At 45.5% G+C, this 16,440-nt stretch overlaps 1 protein-coding gene across 2 annotated transcripts in view; it reads left to right on the forward strand.

Moving 5' to 3' along the window:
* The window catches only part of LOC135517547 (neuropilin-1a-like), a 112,412-nt gene that overhangs the window by 46,061 nt on the left and 49,911 nt on the right, over positions 1-16,440 (forward strand). For both annotated transcript variants that reach the window (XM_064941956.1, XM_064941957.1), the window contains exons 4-6: positions 6,945-7,172; positions 12,468-12,623; positions 15,016-15,182. In XM_064941956.1, coding sequence (XP_064798028.1) covers positions 6,945-7,172; positions 12,468-12,623; positions 15,016-15,182 — 551 coding nt within the window. The remainder of the gene's footprint in view (positions 1-6,944; positions 7,173-12,467; positions 12,624-15,015; positions 15,183-16,440) is intronic.

The following is a 16,440-nucleotide window of genomic DNA, read 5'->3' on the forward strand; positions in this document are numbered from 1 at the left end:
GGGCCATGGCGTGAGAGGAGTGGGTGGTGATAGGATGCTCTCTACTGAACTTCACTCTGAGAAATGTAGTTGTTTCTCGGGGAGAAGTTCTGGCGTGTTTACAGGTCCTTTGCAACTTTGCCATTTCAATACTCTCCCTCTTGTCTGGTGATTATACCTCTAACGGCTCGGCTTTCGGTGGCGATGCGATTCACAAACCTAACAAAAACAACAGCAGTAGTAAAACTAGAATGAGACAAACAGGGTTGTGAGTTAGCGTGTGGTTAGCAATGACACATTATTTGCCTCTTGAAGCTGGTCACATCACAGTAAATAGTCAGATTGTAAGTGCATAAATACCATGCACACAGCACCAAGCATTGTGGGTAGAGAGAGCGCTAGCGACGAGGGCCTGAGGGGCTTCTGTGGACCAAAGCCCTTTGGAGACGGAGATAATAGAAGATAAAAAAATGTATCTATTGGCCGAATATCTCTTCAGGGGAGAGACTGGACCTTTTCCTTATTCTGTTCTGATCTCTTTTCTCTATGCCCATTATCTTTTTAAAGACACCCACACAAAGGCACACAATGGCCGCCAGTTTGCCCTTGCCTGTCCCTTTTTTCTCTGTGGCTGAATGAAACTAGAAAAGTGGGGAGCCGGGATGGAGGTTGGTGGTGATAACATGTAATTATGGTACACAGAGAGAACATAGGCGAGACAGACATGCTCTCTTGTTACCCACGAGGCTAGCACTTTATCTTTCCTACTCACTTTGACTAGATATTGATCATGCCGTCCTAGCCCTGCAGTCCTAGCGAGCGACTAGCGCTGTCCTCTCCTCACCTCAGCATTGGGAATAAAGTTTTACAGTGTGAAAGGATTTTAAAATTGTCTGTAAGGATTTTCTTTTGGCCCAATTCTGCACTTGTCAAACACCATGTGCGACAACAGCGTCAGACAGAGACGACCAAATGGAAAGCTGCTGTCAGACAGAGCTACAGTCTTTCTTTGACTTGTACACCCACTATGAACTCTGCAGCAGACTGTAGTCCAGTGCACTGAAGGGCTGTGGGAGTCTTCTTTCCATGGAATGGCCACTTGTTTAGACCTCTCTACTTTACCACACACACACACACACACACACACACACACACACACACACACACACACACACACACACACACACACACACACACACACACACACACACACACACGTGTCTTATCAGACATCTTCAACTTGTCCCTGTCCCAGGCTGTACAGTGCCCAAGAAAAACAAGTTGACATGCCCAAATGACTATTGCCCCGTCGCACTCTCAACGGTTGTCATGATGTGCTTCGAGAGGCTGGTCATGGCCAACATCAAGGCCAGATGCACTAGACCCACTCCAATTTGCCTACCTCTCCAACAGATTCATGGAAGATGCCATTTCCATCGGTATTCAAAAGACAAAAGGTGTGTCATCAGCTCTCTCCTCTACTCCCTATCCACCCATGACTGCATGGCTTTGCACGAAACCAAACATCATGAAGTTTGCTGACGACACCACGGTTGTCGGCCTGATAAATAACAGCAACGAGTCAGCCTATAGGGAGGAGGGAAGTTAATTGGTATAGTGGTGCCAGGACAACAACCTCTCCCTCTACGTCAGAAAAATAAAGGAGTTGATTTTTAACTTCAAGCAGGTGGTGAAGAAGGCCCACTACATCACTGGGACTGTGCTCCCACCCATCCAGAAAATCTAGTCAAAATGGTGCCCGAGGAAGGCCCGCAGCACACACCCCACACACCCCAGCCATGAGCTGTTCAAGTCTGTATGTAGTGAGTAGCCTCTCTGTCTTATTGATGGCTGTTTAACAGTCTGATGGCCTTGTTTTCCTGACACCACACTCTGAGTGCCTTCACCTTCTCCCTGTAGGCTGTCGCCTCATTGTTGGTAATCAAGCCTACTACTGTTGTGTCGTCTGCAAACTTGATGATTGAGATGGAGACGTGCATGGCCACGCAGTCATGGGTGAATAGGGAGTTCAGGAGGGGGCTGAGCATGCACCCTTGTGGGGCCCCAGTGTTGAGGATCAGCAAAGTGGAGATGTTATTTCCTACCTTCACCACCTGGGGGCGGCCCACAAGGAAGTCCAGGACCAATTTCACAGGGTGGGTTTGAGACCCAGCTCCTCAAGCTTATTGATGAGCTTGGAGGGTACTATGGTGTCCAATGCTGAGCTATAGTCAATGAGCAGCAGTCTTACATAGGCATTCCTCTTGTCCAAATGGGATAGTACAGTGTGATGGCGATTGCATCGTCTGTGGCCATCAGACAAGCCATCAGACTGCTGAACACTTGAACTGGACTGACCACCTGCGCTGACTCTCTGCACCTTAGAACACATGCATTCACTCAACCACACACCCATACAGACATACTCTTATCCACGCACACACACACACACACACACACACACACACACACACACACACACACAAACATATATATATATTGATGCTACACCACATCAACCCTGCTGCTACAAGACTCTTGTTATTATTGCTACTTTGAGATATCAGCTGATGTACGAAGGGCTATATAAATACATTTGATTTGATTTGACCCTACCCCTACAAGCACACACACACACACACACACACACACACACACACACACACACACACACACATATATATATATATTGATGCTACACCACATTAACCCTGCTGCTCCAAGACTCTTGTTATTATTGTTAAATACTGCACAATTTAAACACTTGCCCCCGAATCACCCCTTCCCCAAAACTTGCAAATATTACAATATTATGCAAAAATATTTATTCTATTTTTCTCAGCCATTTATTTTATGTTCGCATTCTTATATTTTATGATTTATTTATTTTATTATTTATTATCGGAACTTGAACTTGAAACATACACACACGCAGATACACACACAGACACACACACACCTGTCTGCCCCTGAACCTCCCTCTTTTCCCAAACTCAGTCATCCATGGGATTAGTCTGTGGAGGCCCACAGAGTTCTGCACGACCACATCCCTGGCCCTGATATTTTAGAAAAGTCTTTCTGGTCTACAGTTTTTCAAACAGGAAAAAAGAGGAAAACTGCAGAATGAATGGCCAGACCCGCTGTTTTGGAATCAGTAGCTTTCAGAGCAACACTAAATATCAACTTTCCTCACAGTCAAACTGAACTGGTGTTCCTGTCTTTCTCTACCCCCCCTTACCCTTTCCCCTTCAAAAAAGAAAGAAAATAAATAAGCCACTCTCATTTCCAAAGTGTGTCAGACAGGCTGAAGTGGTCCTGAATTAGGGGCCCAGCGAGATGCCTGCAGATGACTAAATGACAGGGGAAAAACAGTTAGCCACATTCACTCAAGCTGCATGGGCTGTTACACTGGTATAATAAGCTATATGCCTCCATCAAGCTTGCCATGGATGGCTGGTTGATGGCTCTCCCACAATTTCTGCCTCAATTGGCCTCCGCCCATGGAAAGGATGGTTTACTGAATAACATGGACATAACATTAACAGCTGCTCATTTACACCCACTAATGGTCATAGTTCATCAGAAATAACTACGATACATTCAATGGGACAATTTACTCTGAATTGAATGTCTGAGACTCACTGTTTTATGTTCTCTGTCTCTTGAGTTGAAGTATAGTACATCTTTGTTATGCATTTTGGGGTATTTTTCTTGCCACGGTTCACATATTTTTTTAAATCATACTCATCTGGTCATGATGCAGTGTAAAGTGATGAATGTGTGAAATCTGCTCAGTTCCCTAATCAGCTGAAAGCCTCTTCTCCAGGGAGCCATGGGTAAATGTTTTGACTTGCTGGTATAAAACATAAAACTGGTGTGAGTGTGTGCATGCTTGTGCGTATGTGTGTGTACGCAGCCCCCCTTGCCTCAACTTTGGGGATGTAATTTTCTCTAAGCACTTCTCATATGTCACACAGATGCGTAATGACATGGCTGGGGGGGGGCATGTTTATTCAGTCCCGTGCTGGTGATTGAGGCCTTTCACTGATGTTTACAATCACTCTGGCCAGATGTTACAGCAGCAGCAACAGATTCACACACACACACACACACACACACACACACACACAGAAGCATAAAGAAGTGTGAAGTCAAGGACGGACAAAGAATAAGACAGTCAGAGAGAGGGAGAGAGGAAGACGGCGTGTAGTGTGTATCAGCAGCCCATTGAATGAATTACAACAGATTCAAGGTGGTCTCTGTCTCAGGGCCATAAAGCTCTGTCTCAAAGCGGCAGCTGGCTCGCAGAGCTTCTCCATCACAAACCATCACAAAGCACAAAGGAACAGGCAAACAAACAAACCATAAAACAGGACACTCAAAAGTATCACCTTCTTTCTTTCTTTCTTTCTCTTCCTCTCTCTTTATTTTTCTCTACTCTTTCTTCCTCTCCCAACTGGGCACAGAGGTCAATTCAACGTCTATTCAAATCAAATCAAATTTTATTAGTCACATGCGCCGAATACAACATGTGTAGACCTTACAGTGAAATGCTTTCTTACGAGCCCCTAACCGACAGTGCAGTTGAAAAAAATATGGATAAGAATAAGAGATAAAAGTAACAAGTAATTAAAGAGCAGCAGTAAACAATAACAATATATACAGGGGGAAGCCGGCACAGAGTCAATGTGCGGGGGCACCGGTTAGTTGAGGTAGTATGTACATGTAGGTAGAGTTAATTAAAGCGACTATGCATAGATGACAACAGAGAGTGGCAGTGGTGTGGAGTGGGGAGGGGGGGGGGCAATGTGAATAGTCTGGGTAGCCATTTTACTAGATGTTCAGGAGTCTTATGGCTTGGGGATAGAAGCTGTTTAGAAGCCTCTTGGACCTAGACTTGCCGTGTGGTAGCAAGGAGAACAGGCTATGGCTGGGGTGGCTGTCTTTGACAATTTTTAGGGCCTTCCTCTGACACCACCCTGTATACAGGTCCTGGATGGCAGGAAGCTTGGCCCCAGTGATGTACTGGGGAGTTCACACTACACTCTGTAGTGCCTTGCGGACAGAGGCCTAGCAGTTGCCATACCAAGCAGTGATGCAACCAGTCAGGATGCTCTCAATGGTGCCGCTGTAGAACCTTTTGAGGATCTGAGGACCCATGCCAAATCTTTTCAGTTTCCTGAGGGGGAATAGGTTTTGTTGTGCCCGCTTCACGACTGTCATTGTGTGCTTGGAACATGTTCATTTTTTGGTAATGTGGACACCAAGGAACCTGTTGCTCTCAAACTGCTCCACTGCAGCCCCGTCGATGAGAATCGGGGTGTGCTCAGTCCTCTTTTTGCTGTAGTCCACAATTATCTCCTTTGTCTTGATCACGTTGAGGGAGAGGTTGTTTTCCTGGCACCACATAGCCAGGTCTCTGACCTCCTCCCTGTAGGCTGTCTCGTTGTTTTTGTGGTGATCAGGTCTACCACTGTTTTGTCATCAGCAAACTTAATGATGGTGTTGGGAGTACAGGAGGGGGCTGAGCACACACCCCTGAGGGGCCCCTGTGTTGAGGATCAGTGTGGCGGATGTGTTGTTACCTACCCTTACCACCTGGTGGGCGGCCCATCAGGAAGTCCAGGATCCAGTTGCAGAGGGAGGTGTTTAGTCCCATGGTCCTTAGCTTAGTGATGAGTTTTTAGGGAATACGGTGTTGAACGCTGAGCTGTAGTCAATGAATAGCATTCTCACATTGGCTTTCCTTTTGTCCAGGTGGGAAAGGGCAGTGTGGAGTGTAATAGAGACTGAATCATCTGTGGATCTGTTGGGGCGGTATGCAAACTGGAGTGGATATAGGGTATCTGGGATGATGGTGTTGTGAGCCATGGCCAGCCTTTCAAAGCACTTCATGGCTACAGACGTGAGTGCTACGGGTCGGTAGTCATTTAGGCAGGTTCCCTTAGTGTTCTTGGGCACAGGCACTATGGTGGTCTGCTTAAAACATGTTGGTATTACAGACTCAGACAGGGAGAGGTTGAAAATGTCAGTGAAGACACTTGCTAGTTGGTCAGCGTATGCTCTCAGTACACATCCTGGTAATCCATCTGGCCCTGTGGCCTTGTTGACCTGTCTAAAGGTCTTACTCACATAGGCTGCAAAGAGCGTGATCACACAGTCTTCCGGTACAGCTGGTGCATGCCTGTTTCAGTGTTATTTGCCTCGAAGTGAGCATATAGGTAGTTTAGCTTGTCCGGTAGGCTCGTGTCACTGGGCAGCTCTCGGCTGTGCTTCCCTTTGTAGTCTGTATGGGTTTGCACGCCCTGCCACATCCGACGAGCATCAGAGCCGGTGTAGTATGACTCGATCTTAGTCCTGTATTGACGTTTTGCCTGTTTGATGGTTCGTCAGAGGGCATAGCGGGATTTCTTATAAGCTTCCGGGGTAGAGGCCCGCTCCTTGAAAGCGGTAGCTCAAGCCTTTGGTTGGGGTATGTACGTACGGTCACTGTGGGGAACGACGTCATCGATGCACTTATTGATGAAGCCAATGACAGATGTGGTGTACTCTTCAATGCCATTGGAGGAATCCCGGAACATATTCCAGTCCTGTAGCTTAGCATCTGCTTCATCCGACCACTTTTTTATTGATCTTGTCACTGGTGCTTCCTGCTTTAAAAGCATGAATCAGGAGGTTGGAATTATGGTCAGATTTGCCAAGTGGAGGGCGAGGAAGAGCTTTGTACGCATCTCTGTGTGTGGAGTATAGGTGGTCCAAAGTCGTTGTACAATTAAAACATGCTGATAGAAATGTGGTAAATGTATTTTCATTGAAATGACGTGGAAACAACATTGATTCAATCAGTGTGTTCCCTGTGGGTCTCCTCCTGTCTGACTTGCAGAAGAGATGTCAGTCTCAATGCGACTTCCCTGGTTTCATAAATAAATACATTTGAAATCTTTCTTTTGCTCTCCTTCTCTCAGGTCCGGAATGTTCCAGGAACTTCACATCTAACAATGGGGTAATAAAGTCACCTGGTTTTCCAGAGAAGTATCCTAACAACCTGGACTGCACCTTCATGATCTTTGCCCCCAAGATGTCCGAGATCATCCTGGAGTTTGAGAGCTTCGAGCTTGAGCCTGACACCACCCCTCCCACCGGGGTCTTCTGTCGATACGATAGGCTGGAGATCTGGGACGGCTTCCCTGGAGGTGAGTCACAGTCATACATCTAGTCAGATATCGCTAGTATCTTTGTTACCATTCTCGGTATTATACAGTAGGGTAATATTAACACATTTAATATATATTAATAGGGTGATGAATGTGGACAGGACACGTAGCCTAGTTGTCCTAACTCAATGCCAAGCATGTCCTAATTCTGATCGCCTACCATACTCCCTTCCTGTGTTGTGTTTGTGGAGTTGTTAATGTTTGTCAGTTGAGAGGAGGCCATGGTACGTATGTAGACAGGGGTGTTACTCCACCTTACTGTTGATTGATCGGTCAGGAGTGGACATTTGTGTCCAGAAACAACCTAACCCTTTTGTATGGGTTTGGGTTTTAGCTGTTGTTTCTTCTAGAGCAGGTATTCCCAAACTGGGGTATGACAAATACAAATGTGATTCAGAGGTTTTTTTCTAGCCTGAGTAGACTTGTTTCACTGCCAGAAATACAATTAAACCATCTAGTGTTCAGCAAAATAACAACACAATGTAAAATACAGGTAGCCTAGTCAAATAATTAACATCCAATTACATTAACCGTTACTCTCTCGCGGGAAATCTTCACTCTTAAGCAGACATTTAGAAACAAAACATGACAATTTGAAAAATAATCCATGTGTAACGGCAGATTTCCTCTTTGTCTGAAAACCGAAACAGTACCGTGTGGCGACAAACACTCACACAGAAACAAACCAACAGTGAAAGGCTACCGAAGTATGATTCTCAATCAGAGACAACTAACGACACCTGCCTCTGATTGAGAACCATACTAGGCTGAACACAAAAACCAACATAGAAAGACAAACATAGACTGTCCACCCCAACTCACGCCCTGACCATACTAAAACAAATAATAAAATAACAGAACTATGGTCAGAACGTGACACCATGGGAGTTTTTTGAGAGAGAATAAAGACGACTTTCGAGTAGTATGACATGTATAAAAGCAACAGATACCATTAACATGAAGGGGCTAGAACATCTTATATGGTGAGCTACCGAGTGCCTAGGACAGGCAAGCGCCATACTATTGTGGAGGACTTAATTCTTCCTGCTGCCATGGATATGGCTGGGACATCAAACAACACTATTTCACGATGTATCAGTGACATGGCAGGAGATGTTTTGAAACAATTACTGCAATTACAAGCCAGTGAATTATATGCTTTACAGCAGATGTGACGGGCCTGGCATAGCTCCTGATAATGTCAGTTATGTTTATGGTGGGTCAATTAAGACATTCTCTTCTACAGACCACTGGAAACCAGAACAACATGAGAGGATATGTTTTAAGTACTGGACAGCTTTGTGATATCAAAATGACTTCGGTGGTCAAGATGTGTTGGTATTGTATTGATGGCGCAAAAGCCATGAGAGGGAGACAGTGGAGTGGTGAGCAGTTGCTCCCGATGCCACTTGAGTACACTGCAGTGCAGCATCCCCCGAGAGGCTCTTGCTGCCAAGGGAATGCCTGACAGCTTGAAAGATGTTTTGGACACTACAGTGAAAGTGGTTAACTTTGTTAAAGCAAGGCCCCTGAACTCTCGTGTATTTTCTTCATCATGCAATGATATGGGCAGCAACCATGTAACACTTCAACAACATACAGAAGTGTGCTGGTTATCAAGGGGCAAAGTATTGACATGTTTCTTTGAATTGAGAGACGAGCTTAAGTTTTCTTTACTGACCATAATTTTCACTTGTCTGACCGCTTGATGACGAGTTTCTCACATGACTTGCCTATCTGGGTGATGTTTTTTCTTGCCTGAATTATCTGAATCTTGGATTACAGGGACTCTCCACAACTATATTCAATGTGCAGGACAAAACTGAGGATATGATTAAGAAGTTGAAAGCTCTTTTCTGTCTGCATTAACAAGGACAACACAGGTCTTTCCATCATTGTATGATTTTTTGGTGTGCAAATGAACTCAAGCTTACGGACAATGTAAAATGTGATATAGCGAAACAATTATGCATGTACTTTCCCGAAATGAATGACACAAACAACTGGATTCTGTCACGTTCTGACCATAGTTCCTTTGTGTTTTCCTTGTTTTAGTGTTGGTCAGGACGTGAGCTGGGTGGGCATTCTATGTTGTGTGACTAGTTTGTCTATTTCTATGTTTGGCCTGATATGGTTCTCAATCAGAGTCATTGTCTCTGATTGGGAACCATATTTAGGTAGCCTGTTTTGTGTTGGGTTTTGTTGGGTGGTTGTTTCCTGTCTTTGTGTTTTCTGCACCAGATAGGGCTGTTTTGGTTTTCACGTTTATTGTTTTGTATTCCTGTTTATTTCTGAGTTACCTTATTAAATTACCATGAACTATAACCACGCTGCGTTTTGGTCCGCCTCTCCTTCCCAGGAATAAAGCCGTTACAGATTCGTTATCCCTTTCATGTCCTGCCTCCAGTCTACCGATATCTGAACAAGAGAGCCTCATCAATATTGCAACAAGCAGTTCTGTGAAAATTGAATTTAATCAGAAGCCACTGACAGATTTCTAGATTGGGCTGCGCTCAGAGTATCCTGCCTTGGCAAATCGCGCTGTTAAGACACTGATGACCTTTGCAACCACGTACCTATGTGAGAGTGGATTCTCAGCCCTCACTAGCATGAAAACAAAATACAGGCACAGACTGTGTGTGGAAAATGATTTAAGATTGAGACTCCCTCCAATACAACCCAACATTGCAGAGATATGTGCGTCCTTTAAAAGCATTAACCTTTGAGTTATTCACAAATAAGGTTTTATATGTAAGATGGCTAAATAAAGAGCAAAATTATTGATTATGATTATATTGTTATTTGTGCCCTCGTCCTATAAGAGCTCTTTGTCACTTCCCATGAGCGGGGTCGTGACGACAACTCACTCATTCTTATGTTTAATAAATGTATCATATAGTGTGTGTGTGGCAGGCTTACAATGATGGCCACAAAAAAACTTGAGAGTACGCTGATCCTGGTGCTTAGAGGGGGTACGCAGCTGGAGGTTGAATGTTTTGAAGAGGTATGGGACTATAAAAAGTTTGGGAAACACTGTTCTAGAGGTTAATAAACTGGCTTGTAACAGTGCCAGACTTGGCTCAGGTATTTCATATAAAAGTGTTGCAAGGTGGGAGGTTTATCATTTCTCTAAAACGAACAGTGTTGATTAAACAAGCTGTGAAGACCTTGAGGGCTCAGTCTTTCACATTATTATCACCTTTATTTTCATCACTTCCGAAATGCATTCAGAAAACTGACATCTGTGATCAACAATGGAAACTTTTACCATGAGACTAACTCTCTTAGGAACACAAGTTTATTCTGTGTATGAAATTCTGAAACTTTTACTTTACAACACTCTCAGACTAAGGGTTCGTATTACTGTCTAAGAGCATATAATGTTTCCATTGAAAACAAAAGAAAAGAAATAGCCACCAACAGCAATGTCTCCTCTATTATCTTTGGGGGGGGTGGGGTCTAGAAAATAACAAAATAACACTCTTCTCACATCCAGAGTAATTGAGAGTGTGAGAGAGCAGGCCTGAAACATGGGAAGGCCATGGGGGAGACAGGGAAGACATAGAGGGGAGGCTGGGGTGTGTCTTGCCCTGTCTGATGAGTGCTGTGCACAGTACCTGTGGTTCCTTTTGGATCAATAGTGCATTAGCACGGAAGGCTGGAGGTACGCTCACCACAGGGGGCAATGAGAGGGTGAGGTGAGGATGAGGACTCCCATGTAGCGCCTGGGGAGTGGCGCCTTCTTCCCTCCCTCTCTCATTCTCCCTCCTTCGCTCCCTACTCCCTTTCTCCCCCGCCTCAGGCAGACTGAGATGGGCAGAGAGTGTGGCTGTGGCAACCTCCCCCTCTTCTCTCCTCCCCTTCCTCTCTCTTCCCCCTCCCTCCATCTACCCTCTCGCCTCCCCCAGGACCATAAGAGACCATAGAGTTCACAGCAGAGCTGTTGAGTCATGCAGAAACTCTAGGAGATGGCTAACCCTAACCCTCCTGTGTTATGATGCTGAATCTGAGCCATCAGCCCCACACCCTTGCTAACCCCTCTCTCCCTTTCATCTGTGTTTCTGGTTGTAAGGCCAGGCTGTAAGTGGCATGTCAAAGTGAGGGGATGTGAAAGGTTTAGAGGGCAGCAGGCTGTCACTTGCCACTGATCACAGGCTTACTAATCATAGATAAGCACCAGGCCTCCAAACCTGCTTAACATCTAGACAGAGGAACACACACACAGGCAGGCAGACACACACACACACACACACACACACACACACACACACACACACACACACACACACACACACACACACACACACACACACACACACACACACTCATAGACACAATATGGCGTAAGCTCCTTGGTTCACTTTTATTGCCCTCTTTTCTTTTGATATTCCCTCGTATTTCCCCTTATCTCTGTTTGTTTGGTCTTAGTGGCCAGATCATACCCAGCTCCGCTCTAAACCATCACATAAAATAAGGCCCAGGAATTTATGACGGGTGTAAAACAGACAGAAGCCTCAACTTTGCCTTGTCTTAAACAGGAGTCCCTTCTTCTTCTTCTTTATCTCTCTACGTGTTTTGTGGGCATGTGGGGGAGTTTTACCTTCATGAGGGTTGCCAATGAGGGGGTTACTCTGTATGAACAACAGAAAGGAATGCGCTGCCTACTTTAATTTTATTATTTAACTAGGCAAATCAGTTAAGAACAAATTCTTAAGTACAATGACGGCCTACCCCCCTCCCCCCAGCAAAACCCTCCCCTAACCCAATTGTGCGCCGCCCAATGGGACTCCCGGTCACGGAGTTGTGACAGCCTGGGAACGAACCAGGGTCTGCAGTGACGCCCCTAGCAATGCAATGCCGTAGACCGTTACGCCACTTGGTAGGCCAAAAACACTGCAGCTCATATGCTCCCAGTGTGCAGCGTTTTCCTTTTTGTTTTCCATGAGTTTGCCTACAACTCCAGCACCTGCGGAAAGTACCTGGATGTGCTTACGTTCTTCAGCTGTTGTACTGCGTATGAACGCCCTTGTGACAGATCTACAGCAAGCAAATACTGACTTAACTCTTAACTCTACTCACACTCCCATCTTCAGTTATTACCTTGGTAACTGATGATCTTTCTCTCTTGCCCCCCCCCCCTCTCTCCAACCCCTCAATCTCTCGCTCTTTTGATCGCTCACTCTCCTTCCCACCGCCCTCTCTCTTCCTTCTTCCTCTCCTCTCTCTATCTACCTCTCCATCTTTTTCTCTCCCTCACCCCTCCCCCCTCTGCAGTTGGTCCGTATATTGGGCGGTACTGTGGTCAGAACACCCCAGGTCGTATCATCTCCTACACGGGCATCTTGGCACTGACAATCAACACCGATAGTGCCATCGCCAAGGAAGGCTTCTCTGCCAACTTCACGGTGTTGGAGCGGACTGTGCCAGAGGGTGAGTGTTGTTTATCATTGATTGGCAAACTGGACCAGAGAAACAATCTAGAGGGAATTCATGATTCTGAGCCGAACCTGCAGTGTTGAATCTTAATTTGCCGTGAATTTTCACAGCTAAATAATCCTGCAGCAAAAGGATTTAAACATTTAGTCCGTAGTGTTGCTTGATCAGTGTTTGGGCTATTAGCTCGCCAAAATTAGGCTACGTGGAAAATGCAAGACTGTTAATATAACCATTTGTTAGTGCAGGTTTTCAGTGAATTTATGTAAATCATGAAGCGCATATGTGTGGGAAAATTCTCAGCAACAAAATAGTGATCAAATTAATTAAGATCCTACATCTGTAGCCAAACCCAAGCTGGATTTAGCTGGCTTGGTTATGCATCCACCACATTTTCTGGGACTATACTGAAAGAGACAATGTGAAAATAAAATATTCAAACAAGTAGAGTTTGGTTTGGGTCAATACAATAGGGTGAAATGGTACCGTACATGCCTTAACACACACAAGGGGTGGTCCCTGTCCCACTGCTATACACATTTACTTTAATGTGGCACTAAAGGGAGTTATTAAATCAACAGCTCCTGGTCTTTTCATTAAGTGGACGTGTTACAAGGCACGCGCAATCTCCCCCAGTTTATGAGGCCTGACTTTAACACAGCAGTGGTAGAGACACTGTGGGGCGGACAGACAGCTTCTCCAGACAGACAGTGTCCCAGCCACTAACACAGCAGCATCATCATCGTCCTAGGGCCTGGCCCCCATGACCACAATTTTAGAAATGCTCCGAATAAACATTTAATTTGTGAAACACAACCACCTTGAAGCCAGGAAATCTTTCCACAGGCTCACCCAGTCGACCCCCCCAACGCTACACCAGCGATAGCTGGTGTTAAATAAAACACTGATCATTCCAGATGGTTCTAGGTCCCCCATGGGGAGTAGGGATATACATGTATGCACAGGCCCCTAGATAGACTCACACAGAGCCTGAGCACAGGTGTTGCTTTGATGGGAATAAAGCAGGCTTGTCTTCGCTCTTCTCTCCCTGTATAATGATACAGGGCGAGACCCAGATGCAGACACGGGAGGCAGATGGTTTGAGTCTCTGATATTTATTATAAACAACGGGCATGCAAGAGATCATAAACCAGGTCAGAGTCCAGGAGTTACAGAGTGGCAGGCATGCTCGAGGTCAGGGGAGGCTGAATGGTCAGGCAGGCGGCTCAGTGTCAGGGCAGGCAAAAACCAGGAGGACTAGAAAAACAGAGATTGGGAAAAAGCAGGAGCACGAAAAAACACTCTGGTTGACCTGACAAAACAAGATGAACTGGCAACAGACAAACAGAGAACACAGGTATAAATACACGGGGGATAATTGGAAAGATGGTCGACACATGGAGGGGGGTGGAGACAAGCACAAAGACAGGTGAAACTCTCTCTCTCTCTCTCTCTCTCTCTCAGTGTGTACAGTATAGGGTGTGCAGCAGTCAGGGACTGTCTATGAGCTAACACAGATGGTCTCTCCATCTGCTTGAAGCCTTTCAGACCTGAGTCTCTGGGACGCTGCACAGCGCTGGTATACGCAATGTGCCTGCCTGAATGTGTGTGTGACAGGGTGGGTGACTAGAGACAGCAGGGTCAACCGGTGTCAGGGTCTGACCCCTGTGGTCATAGGGTCAGCGTCCAGACACCCCTGGATGCTGATCCACACATATAGGGCTCTGGGGAATGACGTAGTATACCGGTAGTCGTATACTTACACACATTCACTCAGACATCCACACACACACACTCACTCACTCAGGCTGACCCTGGCCGACTGCACCATGTCAACACAAACAAGGAGATACCCTCTATCCCGGGTGATACAGAGCATTCTGGGAGAATTTACGACCCAGAACTCTGACACACACTGACACTACATCTGCCTTAAAATCCCACAGGACAAAAATATTAGGATATTTGCACCATATGCGAAACACAAACTGCCTACAGGGAGCTTTGGAGGAGGAATGAACCAGCTCCAATGAAAAACTACTGGCTCCACTTGAATGCACAATAGTGAACTTAGCCCTACACTGAATGTTTTATGAATAAAGCTTTATGTCTTGATGTAGCACCACCGTTCCACTGTGCTTTCCGTCCATTAAAGCCTATGTGTGTGGTGGGCGAGGGAGAGGGAGAGGAAGCGGGGATCTTCTGAGGCGGTGCTGATGTGGCTCTTTATTCCGGCCACCAGAGTGCCAGCCCAGACCCTGCCAGTGAGTGTCCCTATCCTCAGGGACCAGCTCTGTTTTGGGAGTTGATGTGTACTCTGGCCTGGATGGTGCTTTCAGCTAAATTTAGACTAAAGTGTCTCAACAATCTCGCACTCTCTCTTTCTCAGATTTTGACTGTACAGACCCATTAGGTATGGAATCGGGGGAGATAGCATCAGAGCAGATCGTAGCTTCTTCTCAGTACAACCCCGGCTGGTCCCCGGAGCGAGCCAGACTCAACTACTACGAGAACGCATGGACACCAGGAGAGGACAACAACAAGGAGTGGATACAGGTATGGTCTGCGCCGTAACCTCAAAGCAATATATAATATATGCCATTTCGTAGATGCTTTTATCCTAAGATACATATACATATGTATATACATACATAAGATACATATGTATGTACATAAGATATGTACATCAATGAGTGCATACATATTGGTATGGATGGCCCCAGCAGGATTCAAACCCACAATCTTAAAGTTGCTAGCGCCATGCTCTACCAATTGAGCCACATGGCATAGATCCCTAACATGTCACAGATTGTCACAGAGATGGCTAATGAGAATAATGTGTGTGTTTATGGCAGAAAAAAGGCCATATACCTTATGAGTAATACTGTGAGCAATACTTCTCCAAAGTCAATTTACCCAAAGCTGTTTGGACACAAAACAACAACGGGCTTTTTGACTGTGTTATTGAAGCTGAATCACCAAAATGGCACCTTACTCCCTACTTTTGAACATTTCCTACGTAAAGCTCTTGTCAAAAGTTGTGCATTACATGGGGAATAGGTTAATAAGTAGTGGCATGGGCCCTGGTCAAAGTTAGTGTACTACATAGGCAATAGGGTCTAAAGTAGTGCACTACATAGGGAATAGGTGCCATTTCAGACTCAGACACAGTCTGATTCAGAGTGGTGACTACAGTAGAGGTGACTCCTTCCTACTTTCTAGTTCCTGGTCCAATTCCAGGAGTCTGTCTGCTGACTGTGTCCTCTGTGGACACCCCTGTGGCATGCTGGGTAAATCCTTTAAGGTGATCCAGAAATCTCACTACTTTCTGCTTCCTGTCTGATGGAACTCCAGGCTAGCTGTGGATTCCAGACACTCCACAAAGCTCTCGCTCTCTCTCTCTGTCTCTCTCTCTCTCTCTCTCTCTCTCTCTCTCTCTCTCTCTCTCTTTCTCTGTGGTTCTCCTCCTCTCCAACCTGATAATCGCTGGCATCCTGTCATCCGCTATGGTGACTGCCCCAGGGGACATATCCACCACATCCAGTCACACACACATAACTTTGTTATCATTTGGTATTACTATACTGTAGACTAGAGTATGCATTTTAGAATATCTGGCATTATAATTCACAGAAAGGGAACTTTATATAAAAAGACTGGAGCTCTGAGTTTCTGAGTCTCTGATCCCAAGGGCATGACTATGTCACATACACTGGAACCTGTTATTGTGTTGACATGACAACCCCACTTGACCCAACCATACACTAATACCTATACACAGTTCTGAGCATGTTTGATTTAGTAACCTAAAAGC

This window comes from Oncorhynchus masou, chromosome 28 (genome assembly GCF_036934945.1).
Source record: "Oncorhynchus masou masou isolate Uvic2021 chromosome 28, UVic_Omas_1.1, whole genome shotgun sequence".
Classification (NCBI taxonomy): Eukaryota; Metazoa; Chordata; class Actinopteri; order Salmoniformes; family Salmonidae; genus Oncorhynchus; species Oncorhynchus masou.